This window comes from Mercenaria mercenaria, chromosome 1, assembly GCF_021730395.1.
Source record: "Mercenaria mercenaria strain notata chromosome 1, MADL_Memer_1, whole genome shotgun sequence".
Lineage (NCBI taxonomy): Eukaryota > Metazoa > Mollusca > Bivalvia > Venerida > Veneridae > Mercenaria > Mercenaria mercenaria.
The window spans coordinates 109,683,068-109,707,108 of record NC_069361.1 but is presented as its reverse complement, the minus strand read 5'-3'; the positions used below and the strand labels follow the sequence as shown (position 1 = coordinate 109,707,108).

General features: G+C 36.0%; 1 protein-coding gene across 2 annotated transcripts in view; it reads right to left on the bottom strand.

Annotated features, from left to right (window-relative positions):
* LOC123526808 (acidic fibroblast growth factor intracellular-binding protein-like) overlaps nucleotides 1-24,041 on the bottom strand; it is a 59,931-nt gene that overhangs the window by 7,821 nt on the left and 28,069 nt on the right. For both annotated transcript variants that reach the window (XM_045306058.2, XM_045306063.2), the window contains exons 4-10: nucleotides 22,879-23,005; nucleotides 17,434-17,537; nucleotides 15,021-15,154; nucleotides 6,856-6,964; nucleotides 5,602-5,671; nucleotides 1,493-1,579; nucleotides 829-926 (exon numbers count right to left, since the gene is read on the bottom strand). In XM_045306058.2, the coding sequence (XP_045161993.1) occupies nucleotides 829-926; nucleotides 1,493-1,579; nucleotides 5,602-5,671; nucleotides 6,856-6,964; nucleotides 15,021-15,154; nucleotides 17,434-17,537; nucleotides 22,879-23,005 (729 nt within the window). The remainder of the gene's footprint in view (nucleotides 1-828; nucleotides 927-1,492; nucleotides 1,580-5,601; nucleotides 5,672-6,855; nucleotides 6,965-15,020; nucleotides 15,155-17,433; nucleotides 17,538-22,878; nucleotides 23,006-24,041) is intronic.

Genomic DNA, 24,041 nt, shown 5'->3' with positions numbered 1-24,041 from the left:
ATGGACATATATAAAACAAAACCAATTTCCAAGTTCAAAAAGGGCCATAATTCAGCCAAAAAAGACGAGAGAGTTACGTACTCTTGCCTATTGATAGAGACTATTATACTGAACAAGATATAAAAGTTTCAAAGCCATATGTCAAACACTTTACACAAAATATAAACTGGTACGAAAAACTTAACCAAGATTTCTAAGTCAAAAGGGGCCATAATTCAGTCAAAATGCTTGATGGAGTTATGTACTCTTGCCTACAACTGGACATTGTGATGGTAAACAAGTGTTGAAAGTTTCAAAGCTTTATCTCAAAAGACTTTGTCAAAATGTGGACTGGTACGAAAAACTTAACCAAGATTTCTAAGTCAAAAAGGGGCCATAATTCAACCAAAATTCTTGATGGAGTTATGTACTCTTGCCTACAACTGGACATGGTGATGGTAAACAAGTGTTGAAAGTTTCAAAGCTTTTTCTCAAAAGACTTTGCCAAAATATGAACTGGTACGAAAAACTTAACCAAGATTTCTAAGTCAAAAGGGGCCATAATTCAGTCAAAATGCTTGACAGAGTTATGTACTCTTGCCTATAACTGGACATGGTGATGGTAAACAAGTGTTGAAAGTTTCAAAGCTTTATCTCAAAAGACTTTGTCAAAATGTGGACTGGTACGAATAACTTAACCAGGGTGTGACGCCGACGCCGACGCCGACGCCGTGGTGAGTAGGATAGCTCTACTTATTCTTCGAATAGTCGAGCTAAAAATCATTCAATCAGAAAACCTAACCAGGAAATACCAAGATAATAAATGTGTACAAAAATATTTACACCTACCTGAAGACAGATAATCTTAAACAGGACTCTTTGTACATGTTCAGGAATCGTGCCATATCATCCTCAGTCCACATGGCCATCATGAATGGCTCTATAACCTGTGTGTATAAAATTATATTCCAATTCTTAGTTACAGAAAATCTAAAGGCATATTTCAAAAATTCATGAAAAAGAAAATGTTTCTGTTTTTTAACCAACTCAGGTTATAGAATTTTATAAATGTACCATTAGGAATAAAAAAAATCGGTATTAAAAATAAAATCAATGATAAAACAAAAACAATATTACAAATTTTTCAGAGGAAAATCATAATGCAGGAAGACATGTGAACATAAGGAAGGCTGAATGCGAAAGAAGTCTAAGTGCCTCTTTATCTATTTGCACATAGACCTCTTTTGCATTCACCCCTTATTAAAGCCAAGAAAGGTATGAAAGAAAAATCTAAAGACAGTAATTTATATATAGTAAGTATAGAGAAATTTCCTACAAAGTATACTCTGATTGGTGACAATAACTTCTTCCTGGATGTCTAAGGAGACTGCAGTCAAATGCCAGTCTCACGGGAACTTGAACTAACAACCATGCGGTAAGTAGTCACTGGTTCTACCCATAGCCATAGAAGCATAATTCTGCAACAAGAAGTGATCTACTGACAAAATCTTACCTTTTCTATGACATCTACAAAGTAATTTCGGACTTCTTTACTGTGGTTTAATCCATAAGCAATGGAGATGATTGATTTTGACAAGTTCTGAAATAGATGAAGGGTCAAGTTAGTGGTCAGAAAAGCTTTTCAATTTCAAACTCTTTCTGACTAGGACTTGTTCTCTGCTGATTCTACCCAATAAGTTTCTGCTACCATTGAACATGATTTTATCCTCTGTAGTTTTCATTATAAAAATAAGTACTTTTTGTAATTTGAACCATGGTACTTTCCCTACAAATACATATTACAGGCATTTTGTTGACAACACAAATGTTATCAAACATTAAAATTTAATAATGAATTGTATTACTGAAGAAAGGTATATGACCAGTAATAGATTACAAACAAATGGTTGGCATTGCAACTTATTAGCAAAATGTGGCCTAATGTACTGTTTAAAACACAGCTGAGATGTTTGTCCCTTCCAGGATTCGTTTCTCAGATTTTATTTTATTGGCTGCAATAATCTGAACTGGTATGAAATGAATCATCATTTATAAACATTTACTTGCTTCTACCAAAGTTAAAGGTCACATGTGAAATATGTTCAGGATAGCTCAAGCTTTTATTACTGTGGTGCAAAAAAGGACCTCCATGGCTGAGTGGCTAAGGCTGCTGCCTTCTAATCACTTGCCCCTCACCACTGTGGGACTGAAACCATGTTTGACATGTAGAATTCTGTCATGTCAGGAAGTCATCCAAATGGCTTCCTGTAGGGAGGGAGATTCTTCTCAAAGGCCTGCTTGTGTCTGGATTATTGCCACTAGGGGCATTTGCGATCTACCTCAGGGAGGGTGATTCTTCTCAGGTGCCTGCTTGTGTCTGGATTATTGCCACTTGGGGCACTTGCGATCTATCTTAATCGATGAAAGCAGTATCACCTAAATTGTATCACTTTGATTTAAAACCCAAAAAAAATCAGAAAACAACTCTTATTACTATAAATCTATGGGTCAAGGGAGGCAACTCCAGTTTTTAATGAATCAATAGAGGTTGTTGACTACTGAAACATTTTCAAAGAATATGTTACAAATGCATCGTAATAAATACACTGAATACATGTATTATTCATATTAAAGCAATAAAAATTTACATTTTCATACCCATAATATGAATATTGTTGTATTGCTGGAACCTTTAACATTAAATGAACACAGCAAAATCAATGCTGAAAGGCAAACCATTTGGATAGTGTTACATGCCAGTTTAATTATTGTTACAATATGAAAGTTTATGTTGCTTGTTTGACTGTGCATGTCTAACATTGGTTCAGAGTAATTCATTACTGCATATCTAAGAAGAGGGCCATAATGGCCCTAATTTGCCCACCCAAATATTAAAATATTACAGCTAAAACATGTAACAAATTTAGAAAAGATTCATTCAAGAAACTTTAGTGCCAATTTATTTACTTACTTATAAAATTGGCCTACAAATTCAGAGGAGAAATTTTCAAACTGGGAAAACTATGTTCACCTCCAGCAACCATGTACTGTTTATAAAACAAGATTTAGAACAATATTGCAGGGCTGATTAAGGAATATTTCAGTGAATAACTCAGCCAGCTGTTTAGAGCGGAAAATAACATTTGAAGATTTTTTCTTTAAATAACTTTTTGTGGCACTGGCAGCCATGGTTTTTGATGAATCAAAATAATATCTAAAGAACAATATTGGTAAAGGGTCACCCGCAAAATATTTATGTGAAGTTACCTTTTTTTTAATCTTGCCAGTAGTTTTTGACAAGAAGATTTTGAAAGTTCACACTAAACTCATATCTGTAAAAGTAGCAACACCTTCTCCTGGCATTTTTTTTCAACCAATAGGAAACAAAGAAGTTCACACATGGAATTATTTCAATATCAGGCTTCTAGAGTCTGACCAGAAGATTTTAAAAGTTTCTTTTCTTTTCTGTGGCATTGTCAACCAGAGTACTACATAGAAAGAGGACCATCCAAGGGGCATCCCTATGAAGATAAGTTGAAATTGATCAAATGGTTTTGGTGCAGATATCACTTGAAGCAATTGTTGTCAGGAGAGGGAAAACAGAAAATGGGCACTGGGAAAAGATTTTTCCAATAAATAGTTTTAACTTTGTATAAAGAAATACCAGTATGCACATTTGTTTCAACCAAAGATGTGCATTATTTCAGTTGTGAAACTTGCACATTTTCCCAAAATAAATCTAACAAGCAAATTCGATGAATTGGAATCCCCCGCCGAAAGGGTCAGAGTTGAGAAATGGCAAAAAAATATATCCTGCAAAAAGTTAAGAATGTTACCAAGAAGCAAATAATTTCATTAGTCAAATCAAATTAAAAGAAAATGAATGGTTTGTTTGGGGGGGGGGGGGGGGGGGGGGGGTGAGGATACAACAGTTTACATGTTGATAATAAATATTGGTAGAAAACGAAAAATGAAAAAAAAAAAAAAACAAGAGCTGTCTCCATAGGATGACATATGCCCCCGATGGCACTTTGAATGAGTAGTTATGGCCGATGTTAGAGTTTAGGACCTTTGACCTACGGAGCTGGGTCTTGCGCGCGACACGTTGTCTTACTGTGCCACACATTCATGCGTAGTTATTTTAAAATCCATGCATGAATGACAAAGATATGGACCGGACACGCCCATCAATGCACTATCATGAAAAATGACCTTTAACGTCTAAGTGTGACCTTGACCTTTGAGCTACAGACCTGGGTCTTGCGCGCGACACGTCGTCTTACTGTGGTACACATTCATGCCAAGTTATTTGAAAATCCATCCATGGTTGACAAAGATATGGACCGGACACGCCCATCAATGCACTATCCTTTAATGTCTAAGTGTGACCTTGACCTTTGAGCTACGGACCTGGGTCTTGCGCGCGACATGTCGTCTTACTATGGTACACATTCATGCCGAGTTATCTGAAAATCCATCCATCGATGACAAAGATATGGACCGGACACGCCCATCAATGCACTATCCTTTAATGTCTAAGTGTGACCTTGACCTTTGAGCTACGGACCTGGGTCTTGCGCGCAACACGTCGTCTTACTGTGGTACACATTCATGCCAAGTTATTTGAAAATCCATCCATGGATGACAAAGATATGGACCGGACAAGCCCATCAATGCACTGTCCTTTAATGTCTAAGTGTGACCTTGACCTTTGAGCTACGGACCTGGGTCTTGCGCGCGACACGTCGTCTTACTGTGGTACACATTCATGCCAAGTTATTTGAAAATCCATCCATTGATGACAAAAATATGGACCGGACACGAAAATTGCGGACAGACTGACAGACGGACAGACGGTTCAAAAACTATATGCCTCCCTTTGGAGGCATAAAAAAAAATGGGAGGGGGGGGGGGGGGGGGGGGGGGGGGGGGGGTGACCAATGTAAGGTGGTGACCAGGTGTAGGTACACAACATCACATGTTTATAATAAATGTGCATGGAAAAGAATGGAAGAAGTTTAATGAAATTCTTCCAATTGGTTGGTTTGTTATGTACAGATCTGTGGATTTTTAAACAATTAAAGGGCAATAACTAAATGGAAAATTGACCAATCGAAAAAAAACTTGAAGGGCATTGTCGCAGTATCTTGGTTCATGTCTATTTCAAGTTTGATGAAATTCTACCTGCTAGTTACTGAGAAATGGCTGCAGACGGACATTTTTCATTAAATCAAGGGCAATAACTCTGAGGGAAATTGACCTATCAAAAAAAAAACTTGACAGGCATCAGCGCAGTATCTTGGTTCATGTCTATTTCAAATTTGATGAAATTCTACCTGTTAGTTACTGAGAAATGGCTGCAGACAGACATTTTTTATTAAATCAAGGACAATAACTCTGAGGGAAATTGACCAATCAAAAAAAAAACTTGACGGGCATCATCGCAGTATGTTGGTTCATGTTTATTTCAAGTTTCATGAAATTCTACCAAGTAGTTACTGAGAAATGGCTGCGGACGGACGGACTGACTGAAGGACTGACGGACGGACAATGCCATTTCAATACCCCCCTCCCGATTTCATCGGCGGGGGATAATAACTTGTGAACATAGTACTTTCATACCTTAAAATTATCCTCAAGGTCGACTATCTTTTTCTTCGTCAGACTGGTTTTCAAACTGTTCATCAAGTAACTGAAATAGTTACATATGCAAAACTTTCTTTTGGTGGATATATTATTCAGTATTATAAGATGGAAATTCTACAATATCTAACCATTGTATCAGACTGTATATTGCAACATTTAAGCATAAACTAAAATAAATGTGGCCTACTGTGTAACATGCTTTACCTAATAAACTTCTAAAAAAACAAACATGCAAGCTGCTTTTGACAAAGCAAGACAAATATCTATCAAGCAGTTTATTATGGTGGCATATTTCTGCATATGATAATCATAAAATTTTCATGAAAATGTTATGTACTTTCGAGAAAAAACAATACTTTTCGTGAAAAATTGAATAAACTTTCCTGAATTTTGGAGAACGTTTTCATGAAAATATTATCTGGTTACCGAGACTATATGTCAAAATAGTGCCCAGTACTGCATAAAGATATCTCTATAAAGACAACTTCTGTTATCATGAAAAAAAGAAAGTTTCACGAAAACTTTATTTTTTGTGAAAACAAACGTTTTGTTGTCCTATTTCTGCATAAACTTAAGCAGACGATTTTCAGTAAAGTTAAAAATTTTCGCGATATTCTTTTTTTTCTTGAAAGTTTGTAAGATTTTCATAATATTTTCAAGATTATCGTATGTGGGAAAAACGATATTTTTTCAAGATAATTCATTTTTCATGAAAACAAGCATGGTTTTGCAAAAAATGTCTTAATCATTTATTTATTATCGCATGCAGTCGTTGGCAAAATCGTGAATTTTTTTCACTTAGGACAAGAGTTTCTTTTCATGAAAGGTTTTTAAATTTTCATGAAAACTATACAAATTTTCGCGAAAACTATCTGCTTAAGTGGATGCAGAAATATGCCATCATACCGTAGTTTATGAGTTGTTAAAACATTTTTCTATTTTCAGCCAAGCAAAACTCAAAGTAAGTACATGCAATGATGCTTTGACCAAATTTTGAGTAAATCTATTATTAAAATGGTTTATGAAAAAAAAACGTTATTTAGAGAAAACAATGTTAGACGATCAAGGGCACCAGAGCATCCACCTAATAGGTCACTCTCCCGTAACCCTTGGTTCAGGTAAGTTAAGAATGCAACAAGTTGTAATGTAGGCATGACCTCTAGACAGGAAGTTCAATATCTCAGTAAGACTGCTGCAACCATACAAGATCATTATACACTTTTGACTTACTTTTTATGTTCATCGAGATATTCTTTCTCAGTGAGTATTTTCAGGTCTCTAAGTTCCTGTAAAAACATTCTGTCTAAATCAACATCCATATCTTCATGATTATCACACTCTGTAAGAGAGAAGAAATACTCAGACATACATTATTGAGATAACATATTACTGATATAAAAGCCCAATCTTTTATTTTACAATAATCATTCATCATGGTCAACTATCTTTTTCTTCCAGGGAATTGTTTCTAAAATAGTCATCAAACAAGAGCTGTCACTAATGGTAACAAATACCCCTGCAGCGCCTTGACCTTTGACCTGGTGACCTTGACCTTTGACCTGGTGACCCCAAAGTCAATAGGGGTCGTGTACTCAATTAGTACTATCAGCATGTGAAGTCTGAAGGTCCTGGGTGCAGTGGTTCGAGAGTAAAGTGCCTTCATGCAAAAAGTTAACGTTGTGACGAACTAACGGATGGACAGTTGAAAACTAATATGCCTCCCTTTGGGGGCATAAAAAATCAAACCATTAAAGACAGTAAGACAGTGATGCAGGGAAGTGGCAAGAGGACATGCAAAATGTTCAAGTTACCCAGAGTTTTGAACCATCTGTTTACCAACCGAAACATACATGCAGGCCAATTAACTTTCGGAATTTAAATTTCAATACATTATTGTGACAAAAGCACACAATTTTCCAAAATGACACAAAAAAATTATCTCATAATTATTGTCTTAGTTTTACAAAACCACGTAACAAGTCATTATTATTTCCTTCATTAAACGTGAATAAATTTTGATAAAATAACATTCTTCTCCAATCTTATATCAATAAATAATATTGTCTTCTACGACTTTTATTTACAAGTGCTAAAGTAGTAAGACCTATTCTAAATCTCATAATTTTTTCCAAATCTAGATCACATTTTCTGTCAATGTTAGACTTTTAGTCGCTTTAATACCGGTATATATACACATAAGACTATTTTCCTTTAACCTTTCATCAACAAATAATCTCATCATTAGCCGAAATATATCGTCAAACAAAAACAGACAAATGAAGTATCATGTGATTTTAGTGAAATTTTAGTGAAATAAGAAAATTCTATAACACCTGATAATGATTTATTCTGACTATTGAAGGTGTGAACAATTTAGACTCTGGAGCTCAAAATTGTCAGCAAAAACAAAGAATAAATCAATTCATAGGGACCATGTGTCATGCTAAAATGATGGAGTTATCAATGCTTGACCAAGTCTAGATTACCGGTATTTCATATTGAAAACGTAAGGAAAACAACCGGAACCTCAGTAATTGCTTGAGTGCACCCGGAAACTCAAGCCATTGATGCTCGAGAGTGCGATATTTCACTGTAAGTACTTAAAGAAACAAGAGCTGCCAGTGGACAGCGCGCTCGACTATTCTCAGTGCTTGAAAGTATAATATAAGCAATGAGTACAACTTTAACATTACAATAAGCATACTCTAAGTCGGAAAGGGGCCATAATTCAGTCAAAATGCTTGACAGAGTTGCCTCCTCCTTTTTACAGAGTGGGGTCATGATGGTAAACAAGTATGCAAAATATAAAAGCAATATCTCAATGGACTTAGAAAATATTTGGGGTGGTACGCAAACTTTAACATTTATTCTAAGTAGAAAAGGGGCCATAATTCAGTCAAAATGCTTGATAGAGTTGCCTCCTCCTTTTTACAGACTGGGGTCATGATGGTAAACAAGTATGCAAAATATGAAAGCAATATCTCAATGGACTTTGAAAATATTTGAGGTGGTACGCAAACTTTAACATTTATTCTAAGTCGAAAAGGGGCCATAATTCAGTCAAAATGCTTGATAGAGTTGCCTCCTCCTTTTTACAGACTGGGGTCATGATGGTAAACAAGTATGCAAAATATGAAAGCAATATCTCAATGGACTTTGAAAATATTTGAGGTGGTACGCAAACTTTAACATTTATTCTAAGTCGAAAAGGGGCCATAATTCAGTCAAAATGCTTGTTAGAGTTGCCTCCTCCTTTTTACAGACTGGGGTCATGATGGTAAACAAGTATGCAAAATATGAAAGCAGTATCTCAATGGACTTTGAAAATATTTGGGGTGGTACGCAAACTTTAACATTTGTGCGACACTCATGCTAACGCTCACGCTCACGCAGACGCCTGGGCGAGTAGGATAGCTCCCCTATTCTTTGAATAGTCGAGCTAAAAATAACATAACTTTGATAACAGCACAAATATATTAAGTTTGGCATAACAAATGGCAATTTTCTGTTTCTTTAATTTGACGATTACAAAGGTTGTTTTGAAATATTTTACTCAAACATCTTTTAGCATGGACATTGTCAAATTTGAATGCTTTTCAATTTCTTTTTAAAACTGAACTATAAGAACTACTGAATTAATAGATGTACTATTATGTACTGTTTTCTAACTACACAAGTACCATCTGGGCATGGAAGAATAAATGGAGGGACAAAGTAGCATGAAAATCATATTTCTAGGAAATATCTCTTGCACTTATAACGTTATAACAGGATCTACTTTTTGTTATGTTTTAAACTATTTATAATCACATATTTTTCGATGTAGCAACAAAATAAAAAGATGTGCATCCTTGCTACCCTCTACTTATTTATAAAGTTTCATGAGAAACAAGAGATCACAGAGTGATCTTGGCGCCCACCAATGTGCCATTTTTGTGTGTTCCAAATTTCAAGACTTATTGACTAGCTCAAGGTCAAATTTCATTTCCGTACACAACACTGTGCATGTGGTCTAAATTCGAAGCTGTAGCTTGAAAAATGTGAAAATAGGTCACTAGATCAATTTCAAGGACAAAGTTCTTTGTACACAAAACTATGCATGTACATCAAGTTTGAAGAATTTGAAAGTAGGTCACTAGGTCAATCTTAAGGTCAAAGTTTATTTCGGTATACAAAACTATGCAAGTGGTCCAAATTTGAAGCCTGTAGCTTGAGAAATGTGAAAGTAGGTCACTAGGTCAAAATCAAGGTCAAATTTCACTTCAGAACACAAATGTATGCAAGTGGTCCAAATTTGAAGCCTGTACCTTCAAAAATGTGAAAGTAGGTCACTAAGTCAATGTCAAGGTCAAAGTTCCTATGCATGTGGTCTAAATTTGAAGCCTGTAGCTACAGAAATGTGAAAGTAGGTCACAAGGTCAATCTTAATGTCAAAGTTCATTTCGGTATACAAAACTATGCAAGTGGTCCAAATTTCACGGGTATGAAACGTTGCCTGTGGCACAAAATGTGCCGCACTGAAATGAAGGCATTGTGCTTCCGACGGCGCAGGCATTGCGCAGGATGTTTACAAAAATAACGAGCAAGGTGAGTAAAATTGAATGTTTTTGGTTATTGTCTTTTTACAGTAAAAACTTTTTAGAAATCGGGGAATGCAGCGGGATGTAGTTGTGTCTTGCCGACAAATCCATGCCCAGTTTGTGGACAAATATGTAATATTGTTATTTTGCGCGTGTTTTTCATTGGATACAGTAACGTGAAAATTACAAAAGGAGTGAATATTCCGAGTCATTTCATATCCTGCTGTAAAAGGAATGATGTATTTCTATAGTATATTATATAAAGACATGACATCTGATCGACTGAGATAAAATACATGTCAAGGAAAAGGCATATCCCAACGTTCTGCCGACTTTTCAGTCCAGTGCCGCAGGCATCTCGATGGTGCCGCAGACATCGTGAGAGGCGCAGTCATCTTGAATACTATTTTAGTCGGTAGTACGTGTAATTTCGACCTTCTAAGATGTATTTAAGTGCAAAAATATCAATAACAATGTTGTTCCTCCAGTTATTGTGTAAGATAAATCTTCTCAATCCGAACTTTGTAATATAAATAGGTATTTTAAGAAGTTTGCAATATTTGTTTTCTTGCTCGTTTGGGGGATGGGACCAGATGCCTCTCAGTTTAGAAAATCACATCATTTTGTATCGAATAAGGATTATTTTCTCCTGAAAAACAATATTCAATTACCAAACATTCCAATTTGTAACAATTATTGATGCTAAGTTCAAAGCAAGGTATGAAAACCAGCATTTGAGCACAAAAACTGTCATAACTTTTGTCAGTTTTCAACCAATTTTGATGTTTGTGTTTCGGCATCAAGTTTTGTTTGTTTGTTTTTGTTGTATTTTGTTACAGTTTGGGCGTACTATTTTGATAAGCGATGAGCTGAATTTTGCCCCCCCCCCCCCAAAAAATGGCGAAATATCACTGTTTGGGGGGCTTTCTGAAGAAAAGGAACGCAAAAAAGACACACAAAAAAAACCGTAAAAACATGAAACTTCCCTTAAAACGATACCGTTCCAAAGTTTTGTGTGGAAAATAAGCAATGAAGTTATCCATAGTTAAATATCTTGTTTATATTATATTTTCAGATGGATGTACATGGATTCAGTGTATATAAAAAGGAAAAAGGAAATCATTTCACCATATGATCAGACGAAAACTTTATGTGTAGTCAGTGCACAGACCTAAATCATAGTTGAACAACAAAGAGTGAGTAAAATACATTAATATTTTTGTCGAATTTCAGAAATGATTAGAACAAGTTAAGCCTCATACTGGACATTTTTTCATTGGTTCTTTTCTACACAAAACGTGGGAACAGTATCGTTTTAAATATTCTTCGTTCCTATGTAAATATCTGCACTTAACAGTGAAATTTGTGCTGATATACTGTTACAGAAAAACATAGCGCGAGCTTAGCGAGAGAATTTCAAAAAAAAAATTTGCGAAGCACACCATTTATTCATTTTTGTTATTTTGTTTTCATTTATTTTTATTATTTTTTTGGGAGGGGACACCGGGGGGGGGACAGTTTTTGTGCTCGGATGCTGATTTTCACACCTTGCTTTGAACTATAAGCATCAATAATTGTTACAAATGGGATATTTAGTAATAGAATATTGCTAAATGAATCCCAACTTGATACAAAATGACGTGATTTTCCCTGGCCCCATTCCCAAACACAGCGAGAAAAAATACTGCAAAGTTCTTAAAATACCTATTTATATTACCTATTTATATTACAAAGTTCGGATTGAGAAGATTTGTCTTACTATTATAATAACTGCAGGAACAGCATTGTTATTGATATTTTTGTACTTCAATACATGTTAGAAGGTCGAAATTACACAAACCTGACTACAATAGTATTCAAGATGACTGCGCCTCTCACGATGTCTGCGGCACCATCGAGATGCCTGCGGCACTGGACTGAAAAGTCGGCAGAACGAGGGGATATGCCTTTTCCTAGGCATGTATTTTATCTCAATCGATCAGATATCATGTCTTTATATTATATACTGCAGAAATACATCATTTATTTTCCAGCAGGAGGTGAAATGACTCGGAATATTCACTCCTTTTGTAATTTTCACGTTACTGTATCCAATGAAAAACACGCGCAAAATAACAATATTACATATTTGTTCACAAACTGGGCATGGATTTGTCGGCAAGACACAACTACATCCCGCTGCATTCCCCGATTTCTAAAAAGTTTTTACTGTAAAAAGACAATAACCAAAAACATTCAATTTTACTCACCTTGCTCGTTATTTTTGTAAACATCCTGCGCAATGCCTGCGCCGTCGGAAGCGCAATGCCTTCATTTCAGTGCGGCACATTTTGTGCCGCAGGCAACGTTTCATACCCGTGAATTTGAAGGCTGTAGCTTGAGAAATGTGAAAATAGGTCGCTAGGTCAAAATCAAGGTCAAATTTTATTTCGGAATAAAAAACTATGCATGTGGTCCAAATCTGAAGCCTGTACCTTCAAAAATGTGAAAGTAGGTCACTAGGTCAATGTAAAGGTCAAAGTTTGTTTCGGTACACAAAACCATGCATGTGGTCCAAATTTGAAGGCTGTATGTAGCTTGAGAAATGTGAAAGTAGGTCACTAGGTCAAAATCAAGGTCAAATTTTATTTCGGAGTACAGAACTATGCATGTGGTCTAAATTTGAAGCTTGTACCTTCAAAAATGTGAAAATAGGTCACTAGGTCAATGTAAAGGTCAAAGTTTGTTTCGGTACATAAAACCATGCATGTGGTCCAAATTTGAAGGCTGTAGCTTGAGAAATGTGAAAGTAGGTCACTGGGTCAAAATCAAGGTCAAATTTCATTTCGGAAGACGAAACTATGCATGTGGTCCAAATTTGAAGCCCACATGTACCTTCAAAAATGTGAAAGTAGGTCACTAGTTCAATGTCAAGGTCAAAGTTTATTTCAGTGCACGAAACTATGCATGTGGTCCAAATTTGAAGGTTGTAGCTACAGAAATGTGAAAGTAGGTCACTAGGTCAAAATCAAGGTCAACTCATGTCAAGGTTCATCTTGCCACTCAAAACCATACATGTGGTCCAAATTTGAATGCTGTAGGTTATTGACAAGAAATTTTTAAAAGCTTTTCCTTATATAAGTCTATATGAACCATGTGATCCCTGGGGCGGGGCCATCTTTGACCCTAGGGAGATAATTTTAACAAACTTGGTAGAGAACCACTAGATGATGCTACATTACAAATATCAAAGCCCTAGGCTTTGTGGTTTGGACAAGAAGATTTTCAAAGTTTTTCCCTATATAAGTCTATGTAAACCATGTGACCCCCGGGGCGGGGCCATATTTGACACTAGGGGGATAATTTGAACAATCTTAGTAGAAGACCACTAGATGATGTCACATACAAAATATCAAAGCCCTAGGCCCTGTGGTTTTGGACAAGAGGTTTTTCAAAGTTTTTCCCTATATAAGTCTATATAAACCATGTGACCCCCAGGGCCGGGCCATATTAGACCCCAGGGAAATAATTTGAATCATCTTGGTAGAGGACCACTAGATGATGCTTCATACCAAATATCAAAGCCCTAGGCTCTGTGGATTTGGGCAAGAAGATTTTCAAAGTTTTTCCCTATATAAATCTATGTAAATTATAGAAATAAACAAAGGGCCATAACTTACTAAAAAATTATTGAACCAGTCTGATTTTCAGGGGGACACAACTAGGGTACCAATACATCATTCTGACAAAGTTTAGTTAAAATCCCCCTGGTAGTTTCTGAGGAGATGCGATAACGAGAAATTGTTAACGGAAGGACGGACGGAATGACGGACGGACGGAGGGAAGGACGACGGACCACGGACGCAGAGTGATTTGAATAGCCCACCATCTGATGATGGTGGGCTAAAAACTGTACTTTAGAAATTACTGCAGGATTATCTTTTTGGCACAGAGAGACGGATAAGCCTGCTTTGGTAGGACTGATGACTTGGAAGCAATATGTGAAGTTGCCATACAAAGTGTTCAATGATTACTCAGGTATTACCTCCCAGGCAAAATGTTAACCAAGGTGTGGCATTAGCCCTTAGCCTACTAAATTTATAAAATGGAATGGTCCATCATTGATTTATTTTTGTAAGGTATCTTTACCACTAAAACTGTGCAGTAACTGCAGCAAAGAAGGAAATCCAAAGTAAAACAAGTGGATTATTTTTAACTCTTTAAGTTTCTCATTTTTAAGGAGCTTAGCTGTTACTGCTGGTATATTACACCTCATGTTCATATTTTCCACTTAATTCATAATGAAATCTATTAAACAGTATATAGATCTGCATATGTGGTATACAGCATGATTTATACAAGTGGATTTTTTCCCATCACTGTTTTATAGTCAACATTACATAAATTAGACAAAACTATCTTTTATCTACATGATGCAAGAAATGAAACATAACACTTTGGTTAATATATTTACGGACTAACAGACAAGCAGAGGACAAGGAAATGTGACATGAATTTAAGCTCTGCTTTGGTATATATAACAATTCTGATCTAGCTGCCAAGTCTGTAACCTGATAATTTGAGCGCCGCTGTTCAAAAAACCAACGTTAGGGTTTTGTAACCACCAGGGATCTAAATCAGTGCACATCCATACTGTTTGTTCATCTATTTCAGCACATGTATGCAACTTTATGCGAACAGTATAGATATAGATCAGAATGCATGGCTATGCAGGCTGACACTGATCCGTACTGGTCGCAAATCCTTAACTGGTTTTTGCATAAAGTCGTTCATTTAAACCTCAATATCATGAATCATTTTTTAAATTTTATTCACCTGCTGCACTATAGGACCAGTTGACAATCATGTGCTCTGTACAGAACAAGAAATCATCAAATTTCAGATGGCTTAAACGCTTCTTCCCTGTCTCGAAACGATGATTTGCCATGAAAACAATTGCAGCATATTTCCTGTAATCAAACAAATAGCAAGGCATTTTCATGATTAAAAAGACAGAACAATTTCTAACACTTTGAGCATGCTGTCTCTATTTCAAAAGTATCTAGTCTCATTAGAAAAGATGAAATTTCATACTAGTGCACAAAAAAGTCGATGACATCAGTGACTGTTGGTGTTCTTATAATCATGATGAAACAAGTTGAACACGGAACATTCAAAAGTTAGGGACAAGTGATGTGAAGTCAATGACATTCACTGCCTCAGAAGGCTTTCACAATTCCGTTAAAAATACAGAACAACAAAATAAAATGCAAAAGAAAAGTCTGCTGGTAACCTGGAAAATAAACCCACGAGTAGAATTAAACACAAACTGAATTAATGTATATTCTAACACGATCCGCAGCAGTTGCTATATAAACATATAGCGAAATCGCCTATACATGATTCTACGATAAAATATAGCTGTTCCATTCCACCCTACAACTGTAACATGACTGTGAGATTCTACATGCAGACTAAATACTCTACTTTTTCATTGCTAAGTTGTAGTAATAACTAGATGTGTATCCATAGGACACAGGTGCCCCCCCCCCCCCATCCTGCCACACAAATTTTTAAGAACCTTATGTTTATTTTTCACTTAGTTAGCCATAACTCAGGCCTAGCTGAGTAAAATCCTAAAGAGAACACTTCACAGGCTATAAAACAATCCTCTACTGTTTTATGATTCTAGGTCATTTTAACATACATGTTTCACAAACTTTTTTTTTTTGAGTAAGTCTGGACAAGAAGTCTGGTCTTGTGTAACGAAAAAACTTAAAAAACAAAATAAGTCAGGGGCCATAACTCCTACATGACTGAATGAATCCGGACACGAAACCCCAGGTGCACAACTACACATGCTGACCAACATTCCTGTAAAGTTTTGTGACTCTATGTCAAATACTTTTGGAGCTAGGCGCGACACAACATTTTCGGAAGGATGGAGGACGGACGGACAAGAGCAAATCTATATGCCCCCAGGTGGGGGGGGGGGGGGGGGCACAAAAAGTACGTAAAATTTTCTGAAACAAACAATTTCTAAATGGCGAATTTATTTGTTTATATTTATACCGTATGTAAATGTTTCAGCCCAGTAAGTTTCAACTTCAACATTGGTTCCTGGTCGTGTGCGTACTTTACAATTTCTGCATTTTATGCACCACAAATGTCAACTATATTCTACTTTGACAGTAAATAAATATAATTCATGTTCCAATCTTCCAAACTAAAGTGTTAACGTGTTTATATGCCGCAATGTTCTGGCATGTATGTTTCAGTGCCATCATGTAGGTGACGTGTACTATTCTTAGAAACTGCATATATAAATTTTGAATAAAGTATTTACTTCTGATTTTATATATCCGACCTTAAATGTTATTGAAAATAACATTTTCACAGCAGTAACTACTTAATACTTTAATTAAAATTTACTGAATATCGGAAAATTCCATTTTATGCAATGCCTTCTATTCATGGGGACCGGCAGAATGACATATCAAGCTAAAATGTAGTCCTGTAAAATGCGAAGTTTTTGCGTGGTTAGAATCGAAATAATAAATATGTTCCAATAATTTTATCAGTTAATAAAATATGGGCAGTCATTCAGATGCGAATATTAAATCACTCGTGCTACGCACTCGTGATTTAATTATTACACATCCAAACTCCTGCCCATATTTTATTACCTGATAAAATATAGGGACATATTTATTATTTCTTAATCAAATAATTTTCATGCTAGTTTTATTCTGTGATTTGACATACATTAACCAGACACACCAGTATCAAGGTTATGAAGATGCACTTCAATGAACTGTGAAATCATTAATAGTCATGAGGGACTAATTTCTGTGGATTTCGTGGTTGTGTTAATCCTCTAAAAATTAACCCCAATCAACAAACAAAAATACCCATACATTTAAAATCTGAAATCCACAATTCATGTCTCCATAAAATAGACATTTTTTGCTGAAACCATGAAATTCTATGTCCATGAAAATTAATTTCACAGGAAGTTGTATTACCCGTTACTGACAAGTACTGTCAGCCAATTTACTAACACAAGCAAAAAATAAAACCATAATTGAGCCGTGCCATGAGAAAACCAACATAGTGCATCTGCGACCAGCATGGATCCAGACCAGCCTGCACATCTGCGCTGGATCCATGCTGGTAGCAAATGCACTATGTTGGTTTTCTCATGGCATGGCTTATAACTAGTTCTACCTGATCTACAGTTTATGCTTACTTTGCTAATTCATCCGACATTATACAGAAATTAGTCTTGATATTTTTCTCCAGGGATCCTGGCATCTCTTCTACAGTCTTAAACACTCTCTTTACATTGTCAAACTGGAATATACACAAGTAAAATGTTTATAAAATTATGATGTAAAATTTGTATAAAAGAATTCTTGAAAGAATATTTTCATTTGTTCTTTAAAAATTTCGTAGAGCAGTTCTGTTAACTTTTCAGGAGACTAACTTATTTATCTCTTTTTTTACACAGTTAATAAGAATATAACTAGAGCTGTCCGTAAGACAGCGCACTCCACTATTCGGGGATTTGACAGTAAAATGAATATATGTCTCAATAAGAGACCTTTACTTTAAAAGGAAGATACAACAAGGGGCATAATTCTGTCAAGAACACAAATTAGGGTTATTGAGATTGCATGCAGATGATGATGGTAAAGATATATTTTGAGTTTCAAGTCATTATCTTACATAGTACCAAAGTTATGTCCAGAAAACGAAGTTTGTTAAAAAATTTAAGTATAAAAGGGGCATAATTTGGTCAAAAAAACCAAATCAGAGTTATGGGGATTGTTACCACACATGCAGATGATGATGATAAAGATACATTTTAAGTTTCAAGTCTTTATCTTATATTGCATTAAAGTAATATCCAGAAAGCGAAGATTGCAAAAAAGTTTAAGTATAAAAGGGGCATAATTCTGTCAAAAATACAATTAGAGTTATGGGGTTTGTAACCACACATGCACATGATGATCATAAAGAAATATATTTAATTTCAAGTCATTATCTTTTAAACTACCAAAGATATGTTTACAAACGAAGTTTTCGAAAAAATTTAACATGAAAATAATTTCAAGTATAACAACTTTGTGACCTTGACCTTTGGTATAATGGGCCCAGCCCCTGCACATAATTTGTTTGTATGCTGGACAATGTTTATGTGAACTTACAGTATGACATAAGCAATAGTAACAAAGATATGACAGAAAAACAAAGGTTGCCGAAAAACTTTAACCTTAAAAATAACCTAAGTATAACATCTTGGTGACCTTGATCTTGGATAAAATGGGCCCAGCCCCTGTACATACTTTGTCTGTATGCTGGACAATGTTTATGTAAAGTTACAGTAAGATATAAGCAATAGTAACAAACATATGACAGAAAAACAAAGGTTGCCGAAAAACTTTAACCTTAAAAATAACCTAAGTACAACATCTTGGTGACCTTGACCTTGGGTAAAATGGGCTCAGCCCCTACATATACTTTGTTTGTATACTGGACAGTGTTTATATGAAGTTACAGTAAGATATAAGCAATATTAACAAACATATGACAGAAAAACAAAGGTTGCCGAAAAACTTTAACCTTAAAAATAACTTAAGTGTAACAGCTTGGTGACCTTGACCTTGGGTATAATTGGCTCAGCCCCTATACATATATTGTTTGTATACTGGACAATGTTTATGTGAAATTACAGTAAGATATAAGCAATGGTAACTAGAGCTATCACTAAAGGTGATGAATGTACCCCCCGCATGCACTGACACAGTACATTGCAATTTGACGCACACAAGATTGCATAATTATGTTGACTGTATGTATATAGAGTCTATATATACAGTTTAGTAACAAAAAACAAAGTCCCATAACTATGCAGAATATTTATCTAAAAGAACGTAATATGCACCATGCACAACTAGGGTTGGTACTGATCACTTGTGTGAAGTTTCATTAAATTGTGTGCAAGGGTTCAGAAGATTAGGCGCGCACAAGACTGCATATGCAGACTGTATGTACACAGTATGTTAACAAGAAACAAAGGCCCATAACTCTGCAATTTTTGTGGTTGAAAGAACCTAACATGCCCCATACACAACTACTGTTGTTACTGATCACTTGTGTGAAATTTCATTAAATTGTGTCAAGTGGATGAGGAGAGATGGTGCGCACAAGATTGTGTCTATGTATATAGTATAGTAACAAAAAACAAAGTCCCATAACTCTGCAATTCCTTTTTTTCTGAAAGAACCTGACATGCCCCATGCACATTTACTGTTGTTACTGATCACTTGTGTGAAGTTTCATTAAATTGTGTCAAGTGGATGAGGAGAGATGGTGTGCACAAGATTGTGTCTATGTATATAGTATAGTAACAAAAAACAAAGTCCCATAACTCTGCATTTTTTTTTTCTGAAAGAACCTAACATGCCCCATGCACAACTACTGTTGTTACTGATCACTTGTGTGAAGTTTCATCAAATTGTGTCAAGTAGATGAGGAGAGATGGTGCGCACAAGATTGTGTCTATGTATAAAGTATAGTAACAAAAAACAAAGTCCCATAACTCTGCAATTCTTTTTTTTTTCTGAAAGAACCTGACATGCCCCATGCACAACTACTGTTGTTACTGATCACTTGTGTGAAGTTTCATTAAATTGTGTCAAGTGGATGAGGAGAGATGGTGTGCACAAGATTGTGTCTATGTATAAAGTATAGTAACAAAAAACAAAGTCCCATAACTCTGCAATTTTTTTTTTCTGAAAGAACCTAACATGCCCCATGCACAACTACTGTTGTTACTGATCACTTGTGTGAAGTTTCATTAAATTGTGTCAAGTGGATGAGGAGAGATGGTGCGCACAAGACTGTGTCTATGTATATAGTATAGTAACAAAAAACAAAGTCCCATAACTCTGCAAGTTTTTTTTCTGAAAGAACCTAACATGCCCCATGCACAACTACTGTTGTTACTGATCACTTGTGTGAAGTTTCATTAAATTGTGTCAAGGGGATGATGACAGATGGTGCGCACAAGATTGTGTCTACGGACAGACAGACGGACAGACAGACAACCTGAAACCAGTATACCCCCCCTTACAACTTTGTTGTCGGGGGGTACAACAAAGGTATGACAGAAAAACAAAGGTTGCTGAAAAACCAAGAAGGGTCACCCCGACGCAGGGGCGAGTAGAATAGCCCCCCTATTCTCCAAATAGTGGAGCTAAAACGTGTGATAATTTAACACATTTTTTGACTGTTTATAGACTCTAGTATTTACACAGATTGTGACAGAAAGTACTGCTATCAGTTTATTTAAAATATTGCAGGTCATCTGGCCACTAGTCCAGATATGAAGTAATTTTATCAGTTCCTTTTTAGTGCATTTTGAAGCAAAAAAAGAAAAGAAGATAGAACTAGATGTGTCCATAGGACAGTGGTGCTTCTCCCTGTCACTGTACATGGTTTCAGGACTCTAGGTGAAATATGTTTGAAGATTTATGCAACATAAACTTGTAATTATTTTATATGTACTTTTAACAAAGTCAAGGACCGTAACTCTGGTCTTGATGAATGAACACCCAAACAGAAAACCAGGTGCACAACTTCATGTGCTATCTAACAATCCTCATACTTCTTGAGATGCATGAGACACAAACTTTTAGGAGCTTAATGCATATTTTTGACTAAATCAAGGGCCAAAACTCTGTCTTGCAGAGTGAAATCCAAAACAAAATTCACTTGCTTATAAATAGTTCTATGTAGTTTCATGACTCTAGGTCAAACATTTTTAAGATATATGCAACACAAACTTTTGAATACGTAATGTGTTTTTTCACTAAGTCAAGGATCATAACTCTAGTCTAGCTGAGTGAAATTCCAAATGGAATACCAGGTGCACAACTTCACATGCTATTTAACAATTTTTTAATGTTTTATGACTCTTTAAGTCAAACGCTTTCTGAGATGCATGCGATACATATATGTATGTCCTTTATGCATATTTCTGACTTAATCAAGGGCCCTAACTCTGGCCTGACCAACAGAAATCACCAACAGAACTCTCAGGTCCACAATTTCACATGGTGAATAATATTCTTATGACGTTTCATGTGTCATGACCCTAGGTCAAATACGTTTTCAGATAATACAACTCAAACTTTTATGCCCTTTTAAGCATATTTTTGACTAAGTCAAGGGTCATAACTCTACTCTGGCTGAGTGAAATGTCAAACAAAACCCAAGGTGCACAACTTCACATGCTGAATGACACTCCTGTAATGTTTCATTATCCTTGGTCAAATTCGATTTGAAATACTTGGGACACAAGTTTTCAGGCTCTTTCTATGCATATTTTTGACCAAATAAAAGGGCCTAACTCTGGTCTGGCTGAGTGAAATCCCTATTAAAACACGAGGGGCACAACTTTACATGATGAAGTAGAGATTGTTGTTCACAAAAAATAAGTTATTTAAATAGCCGAAATCCACTGAACCGGAACAATCCAAAGATATGCACAACAATTGGCCAGAACCGCTTTTGTAAAGTTTGGTGTAATTCCTCCTGATGGTATCGGAGCAGTTGCCCAGAATACAACAAACCAAGTGCCATAATTCCACTGAAAATCATTGAACCAGAATATGCTGAAAATATGCAAAATGAGGCTTGGCACTGATCACTTCTGTAAAGTTTGGTGGATATCTGTACCAAAACATGAGAAGTGGCCAAAACATTAAATTTCATCAATCAAGGACCGTAACTCTGTTGAAAACCAATAAACCAAAAAAATGTTTAAAGTGTGCATAAGATTTGTTTGTGTTGGGTTTAACGCCGTTTTTCAACAGTATTTCAGTCATGTAACAGCGGGCAGTTAACCTAACCAGTGTTCCTGGATTCTGTACCAGTACAAACCTGTTCTCCACAAGTAACTGCCAACTTCCCCACTTGAATTATCAGAGGTGGAGGACTAATGATTGCAGACACAATGTCATTAATCAAATAGTCACGAAGAAAACACGCCCCGCCCGAGGATCGAACACGCGACCCCGCGATCCGTAGACCAACGCTCTTACCTACTGAGCTAAGCGGGCGGGCAGTGTGCATAAGAAGGCTTGACACTGATCACTCCTGTTAAGTTTGGTGATCACCCATGTAAAGTTTGGTGGAAATCTGCACAATAATATAAGAGAAGTGGCTAAAAAATTATAAAATTTGATGAACATTCAAAGGTTTGGGACAAGTGATGTGAAGTCAATGACATGCACTGCCTCAGAGGCAACTCAACTGAAAATCATCAAACCAGAAAGTATAGACGAAATGCACAACTAGGCTTTACAATAATCATTCTTGTGAACTTAAAAGTAAATCTGTCCAGCTGTGTCAGAAGAGTTGTGATGACAAATATTGTGAGACAGACAGACAGATGGACAGCACTAAATCAACATGTCTCCCCCACTACCTAATATATACATAATAACAATTCTGTGAGATTTGATGACATGGGCAACTCTAAGTGACCTCCAAAAAATTGGTGGGGGGCACAAACATGAAAATGGCAATGCCATTTAACAAATATCATGTTATAAATGCGACCGACTTTTCAGCAGCAACTTCTCAGCAGTATTTAACAAACATCACAGAATTAATTCTGACAGACCTGTCGACAGCAACTTCTCAGTGGTATTCTTGTTTTGTCACTAACATCGTCTAAGTTGTTTCGATTTTTTGTTGACAATTTGCGGCCAAGAATCTCTCTGATAACTACATCATCAAATTGGTAGTATCTAAAAAACGATAAAATCTTAAATAATATATTTCATACTACATATGCATGTAATTTAGTATTACATATTGATATTCCTATATTCTGATACAACATATAGACAAACAAACACACTGATGGATGGACAAAATGACTGGCACAGGCTGGCATACACACAGAGACAAGTTCAACACTTTATACCCCCGTTTTAAGTGGCTGAGGCATTAAAAAATTCACACCAGCCATATGTTGTTTAATTTCATTGAAACATAATAACTAATTTTTGTTGCAATTTGAAAAAAAAAGATGCTGATACTAAATATATTATACAATAATTTTGTATAACATAAATGAAGAGCATATGTTTAAGTAGCATGACCTTTCTACCTGTCACAGAAAATAGACAACTGTTAAGGTGGCACAATTTGAACAATCTTCATAGAGGACCATTAGGTGATGCCACATGCCAAATATCAAGGCTCTATGCCTTGCGGTTTTGGACAAGAAGATTTTTAAAGTTTTTCCTTTCGGTTGCCATGGCAACCAGAGTTCTGCATAGAATTAAATTCTTTGAAAAATTTTGAAAGGGGACCACCCAAGGATCATTCCTGTGAAGTTTGGTGTAATTCTGCCCAGTGGTTTTCAAGAGGAAGATTTTTTTAGACAAGAGGGCCATGAACGCCCTGTATCGCTCTCCTGACCTTTTGACCTAATGATCCACAAGATTAACATTCTGATCAAGTTTCATTCAGATATGGTCATAAATGTGGCCTCTAAAGTGTTAAATAGCTTAGCCTTCGATTTGACCCAGTTACCTATTTTTTTAACAGACATGACCCTGATTAAAACTTGACCTAAAGATCACCAAGATTAACATTCTGACTAAGTTTCGTGAAGATACAGTCATAAATGTGGCCTATAGAGTGTTAACAAGCTTTTCCTTTGATTTGACCTAGTGACCTAGTTTTTGATCCCACCTGACCCAGATTTGAACGGACACAGGGCGATCACTAAAGCTCACCTTTGAGCACTTTGTGCTCAGGTGAGCTAAAAATGTT